This window comes from Arachis duranensis, chromosome 3, assembly GCF_000817695.3.
Source record: "Arachis duranensis cultivar V14167 chromosome 3, aradu.V14167.gnm2.J7QH, whole genome shotgun sequence".
In the NCBI taxonomy this organism is placed as follows: domain Eukaryota; kingdom Viridiplantae; phylum Streptophyta; class Magnoliopsida; order Fabales; family Fabaceae; genus Arachis; species Arachis duranensis.
This window is the reverse complement of record NC_029774.3, coordinates 123,454,962-123,463,260: the sequence shown is the minus strand read 5'-3', so window position 1 is coordinate 123,463,260 and position 8,299 is coordinate 123,454,962. Positions and strand designations below refer to the sequence as shown.

General features: G+C 34.6%; 1 protein-coding gene across 1 annotated transcript; it reads left to right on the top strand.

Moving 5' to 3' along the window:
• Positions 1 to 5,593: 5,593 nt before the first annotated feature.
• LOC110278771 (protein MAIN-LIKE 1-like) lies at positions 5,594 to 6,506 on the top strand. Its single transcript, XM_021137026.1, has 2 exons — positions 5,594 to 5,674; positions 5,772 to 6,506. The coding sequence occupies exons 1-2, from the start codon at positions 5,594 to 5,596 to the stop codon at positions 6,504 to 6,506; spliced, it is 816 nt and encodes a 271-aa protein (XP_020992685.1).
• The last annotated feature ends 1,793 nt before the right edge of the window (positions 6,507 to 8,299 follow it).

Here is an 8,299-nt window from a genome sequence, read left to right as displayed (position 1 = left end):
AAAATATCATAGATAATTAATTTACAGCAAATTCTGTAAATAATAAAATTAGCAACGAAGAAATCACACATAATTTTTGCAATAGATTTTGCAGGTAATTAATGCACAATAAAATTGAAAGTAATCTTTGCAACAAATTTCGCAAGTAATAAAAGGTGCAACAAAATCTTGCATCAAATTTCACATTCACACAACAAAACTCGTAGGTAGTTTTTGCAGCAAATCCCACGCGTCACAAAATTGGCAACAAAAATTGCAGATAATTTTTGTAGGAAAGTTCGCAAATTAATCCATAGCAAAATTTGCAAATAATTTCAATAACAAATTTTGCAAATAAAAGTATCCTCAGATTAATTGGTAGGTTATTTGTTTTTTTTTTCTTGTTTTTTATGGTTAATTTGATGAATTTATATACACCTGTTAAAATATAAAAAAATTACTGATCATTATTTAATTAAACAAATGAGTAAAACAATGTCATAATTATTATTTTGTCAATAAATTAAATTTAATATAGGTAAGTTTAATAAGAAATTGCTCCTTTTTTTTTTCTTTTCCATCAGTTCCAATTCGTTTATGATTAATTTTCATTTAATCTATTTTTATTTTTTTAAAATAATTATCTACATATCATTTTGGAGTTTGCATATGGAAATCGATATTGAGGTCTATAAATAATTAGGAATATAAATTACATTATTGATAAATATTAAACCACTCTTCCATTTTAGTCCATGACAACAATAAAGACGTTTCACAACTCACAAATTCAGCTCAACAGAATACACAAATTAAATTATAATTTTAGTCTTTATCTTATCTTATCTTTATTTGCTTTTATCTTTCATAGGCCAATGCTCTATATATACTTAGTTTTACCTTTATAGTTTACAATTTTTAATCAATCAACAATCAATAAAATTTCTTCATCTGTTCTTTTCTTTCATTATTCTTTCACAATTTTATTATCTTTACGTACTCTTTGTATACTCTTTTTGTTTTATTTTGGTATCAGAGCTCTGCTGACATCCATGGATAAATCAACCTCTCCAACCTCTCCTCTCATTATGAATAATCAACCTCCCTACTCTGTCCTAGATCAAGGAAAAAGAGCACACCAGCAACTTCATTCGGAGCCTTTTTTTTTTTTTACCTTTTGTCAACCCAACACTTTTTTTTCATGGCACTTCCTTCCAATAAATAAGCTTGTCCTTCAAACCAACTTGAGCTTTTGTCAAGTGCAATTACTCTTACACACAAATTTCTCCTATTATTATTCATCTACCAAATAGTTCTCAAATTACTGTTTCTTATAAGGCATTGTTCAATTTTCACCATCATTGGTTCTTCATGATATTCTTTATCTACCTCATTTCAACTTTAATATTATCTCTATCTCAAAAATTACTTCAGCATTCATATGTGAACTCACTTTTTCATCTTCTTCTTGCACTCTACAGAGCAACAATTTGGCGACGGTTGATTTGGGTAGAATGAGAGATGGATTATATGTCTTTGAACCCAATTTCAGTAAAAATTGATCCACTACACATTCCATAAATTTCATCCAATTCCCACCCATTTCACCTTCAAATATATGGCATTTTAGTTTAGGACACTTTTCTGGACAAAGACTTAATCATTTATATAAACAATTTCCTTTTATCTCTATGCATCATGATGAGGCTTGTGACATTTGTCATCTTTCTAAGCAAAAGAAACTTTCATTTTCTCAAAGTTTTAACAAAGTCAATGCAAGTTTTGATTTATTACATTTTGATATTTGGGGTCTGTTTTGACAAAATTCTATTCATAATCATAAATATTTTTTTACTATTGTTGATGATTTTAGCCGCTTTACATGGGTTATTTTATTAAAATCAAAAGAAGTGCAAAATCATGTAAAAAATTTTATTACTTTAGTTGAAACACAATTCAACTTTAAAGTCAAAACTATTCGTTCCGATAATGGACCAAAATTTATTTTACATAATTTTTATGCTTCAAAGGACATTATTCATCAACGTAGTTGTGTTGAAACTCCTCAACAAAATAGAAAGGTAGAACGCAAGCATCAACATATTTTGAATATAACTCGTGCTCTTATGTTTCAATCTAATTTACCACCATCTTTTTGGTCTTATGCTGTTAAACATGCTATTTATTTACTTAACAGAGTTCCATCATCCACAATTAATTTTAAAACACCATTTGAGATTTTATTCAATCATCCACCAAATTATCATGACCTTAAAGTTTTTGGATGCTTATGTTTTATTTCTACCCTAATGGCAAACAGGTCAAAATTTGATCCAAGAGCCAAAAGGGCTGTGTTTATTGGCTTTCCACATAATTTTAAAGGATATATTGTTTATGTTTTAAAAGATAAAAGAATTGAAATTTCTAGAAACGTGATTTTTTATGAAATGATCTTGCTCTTAGTCATCAAAAATGTCTAATTCCATACACCCAACCCAACATTGCCAAACACGCCTTCTCAAAAACAAGATTTAGTTAGTCTTCCAATTGAACCCTCACCCATACCCATTGACCTAACCCCATCTAATTCTTTATTTTCTCCAACAACCTCTCCTTCTTCCTCACTGTCATTTCCTAACCAAGTTGAACCCATGACCACCGAATCTTTCTCAAGGCACACACCCTTCTCTCCTTTCGCACTAGACACCAGTCTGCCATCACCTTCTCATCTCCCGTCACCTTCTTCACCACCTGAGCAACCTCATTCTCGTCATTCTGACCGGTCTCATCGACCTCCAGCATATCTCTCTGATTACTTGTGTAATTCCTCTCTCATCTCTAAAAATCAATCTCCCTCAAAGTGCAAGTATCCTTTATCTTCAGTCATGTCTTTTTCTTCTCTTTCATCTTCACATAAAAAGTTTCTTTTATCTCTACATTCTGACGTTGAGCCAAAGTCTTTTAAGGATGCCAATCAACACTCTAATTGGCGTAGTGCTATGAAAGATGAGTTGGGTGCTCTTGAGCTGAACAAAACTTGGCGTCTTGTTGATTGCCCTGCAAGGGTTAAGCCGGTTGGCTGTAAATGGGTCTATCGCATCAAACGCAAGCCTGATGGTTCAGTTGATCGATATAAAGCACGCCTTGTGGCTAAAGGGTTCACTCAAACTGAAGGTGTTGATTTCTTGAAAACTTTCTCCCCTATTATCAAGCCTGCCACCATCAGATTAGTTTTGGCATTAGCCTCTATGAAGAATTGGCCCATACATTAGTTGGATGTTAATAATACTTTCTTACATGAGGATCTTTTTGAGGATGTTTATATGACTCTGCCACCTAAATTTACATCTGCTCCACTGAATCAATGCTATAAGCTACTAAAGTCACTGTATGGTTTACGACAATCTAGTCGTATGTGGTATGACAAACTTTCTCATCTTTTACTATCTCATGGATATCAGCAGACCTCATTTGATTATAGTCTATTTGTTAAATTCATTGGTGATCAAAATTTTATCCTTTTAGTCTATGTTGATGACATTGTTCTTACTGGCAATTTCATTTCTGAACTTGCTGTCATTAAGTTTATTTTGCACCAACACTTCCGAATTAAAGACTTGGGCCCATTAAAATATTTTTTGGATATTGAGGTTGCTCAATCAGTGAAGGAAATTTACTTATCTCAGAAAAAAAATATTGTCTTGATCTTTTGGAGGATTCTGGTTTATTAGGTGCAAAACCTGCCTCTGTTTCAATGAATAGTACCACAATACTATATCAAGACAAAAGTCCCCTGCTATCTGACCCTTTTGTATATTGCTGTTTGGTTGGCCATCTTATCTATCTCACCGCTACTCGACCGGACATCATGAATGCCACTCAACAATTAAGTTAATTCATGGCATCTCCTACTGAATCTCATCTTCAAGCTGCCAAGCATGTGTTACGATATCTGAAAACTAGTCTCGGCAAAGGACTTTTTTTTCAATGCTTCTCGGCTTCAGTGACTCTGATTAGGCCGGATGTCCTGACACTCGGGGATCTTTAACAGGTTATTGTTTCTTCTTAGGCAGTTCTTTAGTCTCTTGGAAGACCAAGAAACAAAACACCGTTGCCCGCTCATCTAAAGAAGCAGAATATCGTGCACTTGCCAACAAAACTTGTGAACTTCAATGGATACTAAATGTGTTACAATTTTTTCGCATCTCTCCTATTGGCCCACCAGTTTTATATTGTGATAATCAGAGTGCTTTTCATATTGCTGCTAACCCAGTTTTTCATGAACGGACCAAATATTTAGAGGTTGATTGTCACTTGGTTGGACAAAAAGCTCAAGCTGGAGTGATGAAACTTCTCTCGATTCCCACTTCTGGGCAACTAGCTGACATTTTCACCAAGTCTTTGTCTTCTCAACCCTTCTATCTTAATATGAATAAACTTAGTGTTCTTGACATCTTTCATCCTCCAACTTGCGGGGGGCGTATTAAACCACTCTTGCACCTTAACCCATAACAACAATAAAGACGTCTCATGACCCACAAATTCAGCCCAACAGAATACACAAATTTAATTATAATTTTAGTCTTTATCGTATCTTATCCTTATCTTTATCTTTATCTTATCTTTATTTGCTTTTATTTTTCATAGGCTAATACTTATGTATACTTAATTTTACCTTCACAGTTTATAATTTTCAATCAATCAACAATCAATAAAATTTCTTCATCTTTTTTTTCATTATTCTTTCATAATTTTATTATCTTTACTTACTTTTTATGGAATCTTTTCGTTTTATTAATAAATGAATGTATATATGAGACATTTTAGTAGGATTATGGTGATTATGATTTTTTTTAAAAAGTGTTTCTTAAAATAAGTATTATTAAAATATAAAAAAGCGAAATTTTAATTTTAACGATATTTGTATAACTGTAAACCATCGTAATATAGCCATATTAAAATATATATACTTAAAATGTTAGAATATGTATATAGCAAGATAATTAGTAATGTATGTGATTTCTCGGCTTTTTTACGTAAATACGCATGGAGATAACTTTAATTCCCAAAATACGCATGGATGAAAATGTTTCTGCAAATGCGCACCCCCAACTCGCAAGGAGCAACCACGAAATGGAAATGGTATACACATCAAGGAGGGTGTCCACGAAATGGGATCATGGCACTGACACAAACCATTTCGTTCCTGGCACAAAGGAAATGCAGCATGTCAAGCTTGGTGTCCACGAATTGGACCATTACACGCATGGCAAGCACGAAATGGGGACTTCACTTATGGCACACACGAAATGGACCAAATCAAGTGTGTCATCCACGAGTTGGGAATTTCATGGGAGGCACACACGAAATGGCCATCCTCAAGTGTGGCAGGCACGAAATGGGGGGGCAGTCAAAGCAGCAATTGCAGTTTCTGTACGAGCATGCATTGGGTGAAAGTGAGGCAATTTATTGTTGGGTTGTGAGTTTGAAGCATATAAAAGGAGGTTATGGGAGGGGAGGGGACCAAAGCGAAGGTAAAAAAAGGAGAAGTGAAGTAGTGGGTTGCTTCGGTGAAAAAAAAGAGAAGTTGATGAGTAATTTAATTATTAAAAAAATGAGTGGAAGTGGAATTAATGTGGAAGAAAATCTTAATAGGTTGGATGAATTTCACATTTCTGCTCATTTACATGTTAAGGTGAGTTTATTTTTTTTAATTACAAAAAAAAATTTGTTAATAATTTAAATAATTGTTTTAAACTATATAATTGTGTTTTGATCTATTTCAATTTCAGCCGGCACGTGTCTTGATTTCGCATGGCACGCTGGTCGATATTTTCTCTGTAGACGAAGCAGATCCGAGTATGGAGATTAGGAGGCAGATGCTGGAGCCGTATCTAAGAAGAGTCGGCTTCTATTATGCGTCTCTGATAAAGCGTTTTGAGTACGACAACCCAATGATTAGCGCTCTTGTGGAGAGATGGCGTCCTGAGACCCATACATTCCACCTCCCATGGGGTGAGTGTACTATCACTTTGGAGGATGTTGCCATGCAAGTGGGGTTACCAATCGACGGTGAACCAGTCAGCGGTACTCTGAGGTCATGGAGTAAGTTCCACCAGAGAGATATTTGGCAATGGTGTGAGGAACTCCTTGGAGAAGTTCCTGACGGACATGTTGGGACCACGAAGTATAACATAAAACTGAAGTGGCTCAGGAGTAGACTGCAACAGATGCCTCTTGACTCTCCCGAGGAGGCTCTCGTACGGTATGCACGTTGTTACATTATGTATTTATTGGGTGGCGTTTTACTTCCTGACAAAGCGAACAACATGGTTCACGTACGTTATCTTCCTCTCCTGGCAAACTATGAAGCCATTAGTACATATAGTTGGGGTAGTGCCGTGCTCTGTTGGTTGTATAGAGGCATGTGCCTAGCGACTGATTATAACATCGAGGGAATGTCTGGTTGTCATACACTGTTGATGTCTTGGATATACTTCAGGCTTCCTTTCTGGGCACCAGCGTGACGAGCCCATACACATTTCCGTTAGCTACAACGTAATAAGTTTTCTTCCTTTTTTCCATTCAGCCCAGTGTTCATCAGAATCATATTTTTAAGTTGTTGCAGACACGACCGTGGAGAAATCATTATCCAAAGTGGGTCGTCACACATAAAGGTCACTCCTTCACCTGTATACGAAATTTCACCATTGGGATATATGACGACATAAATATATTCAGATGCCATTATGACACCCAAAAATTAGTAAAAGTAGCTCCTGTGAGAGTGGAATTTTCGGAGAAGAAAGAATGGTAGAAGAAGTGAGAGTGAGAAATGTGGGTTTACTTCTGCTGGCGAAGGGCTTTTATAGCCTAGCCGTTGTCCCAATTCGTGTGCAGTACACACAAATTTGTGACATTTCATGTGCGATACAGGAGACATGGATTCTGAACTCAGCCGTACACCCATTTCGCTGATGCCTGCCGTGACTTCCTCCTTCCATTTCGCTGCTGCCCTCTTGGAAATGGGATATTCATTTCGTGTGTGGTTAGCATGACATGGAATGCCCATTTCGTGGGCACCATAATTGAAATGGAGTTCATTTTCATTTCACGGGTAGAGGCCACAAAATGGCAATGCGCATTTACAGAAAGATTTCTAGCCATGCGCATTTTGGAAATTAATGTTTTTTAGATACGTATTTAGGTAAAAAAGCCTGATTTCTCTACTTAATTAACAGATTAGATGCAAATACGCATATACTTTAAATGTTCTTTGAAGATTTTATGTGACTATAGTGAGAGTTTACTTGGAAGAGAAGTATTTGATTTCACTGTAATTAGTATACCTATAATCAAGGCGAGACACATTACTAAATTAGTATAATTAGTTATTTTTTAAATATTATTTTTTTTATTCAATTTTTTTAAATATCAATTAAAAAAATAAAACAAACACATTCAAATAAATTTATTGTTTTTTTAATTTAAAAATAAATCTAAAAAACAGAATAATCAAATAAAAATTTTAAATTTAAATCTTCTCAACACTAACATATCCTAAATAAAACTATAATATTTATTTAATCACATATTTTAATTAGTTACCTCTTCTCTGCAGTAACAAAAAAAAACATTTTCTCCATACAAACTAAAAAGTCAGAGCTATAGCGCCTCTCCTCTTCGCCGCGTTCATCTTTCCCCGCGACGAGCTCCCCCTCCCCCGCGAAGAACTTCTCCATCCGTGATGCGCAGCTCCATCAGCGACCCGCAGCTCCTTCGCGAGCCTCCTCCGTCCATGCGTGTCTCCTCCATTCTGGGTCTCTTCCACTGTCACGATATTTTTCTATCTGAGGTAATTCTGCTTGCACAACTATATATGATAGGAAAGTTTTATAACATAAATGTAATTCGAATGTGCTAAACCCTAATTGTTACTATTCTGATGAGTTCGGGTTTAGAGTATTAGTGTAATTGGATGCGTAATGATCTAATTTTGAATGTGATGTTATTTATGTTAATATTGGATGTGTTTGTGTTTTTGTCGTGTCATTTTTAATTTTTCAGAAATTAGATATGAGAGTATTATTGTTCTTGCAAGTGTTGAGTATTTGTTCATTTTTATTGGTAATTTTTGCTGTCTATTAATTATTTGGTGTGCAATTTTATGATTTTAATTGTGTAATCTTATAATTTTAGATGTATAATCTTATAAATTTGAAATTGTAAACAAATCGTATGGATATGAATTTTGGATGTGTTGATGAAATAATTAATAGAGCATTATTATCATTTTGGATGTGTTGAAAGAGAAAGAGTT

Bases quoted from the DNA above. Each gene is read 5' to 3' on its own strand.
- LOC110278771 (XM_021137026.1), top strand. From the start codon at position 5,594: ATGAGTGGAAGTGGAATTAATGTGGAAGAAAATCTTAATAGGTTGGAT. The intron at 5,675-5,771 runs GTGAGTTTATTT...TTTCAATTTCAG, and splicing joins CTGCTCATTTACATGTTAAG to CCGGCACGTGTCTTGATTTC.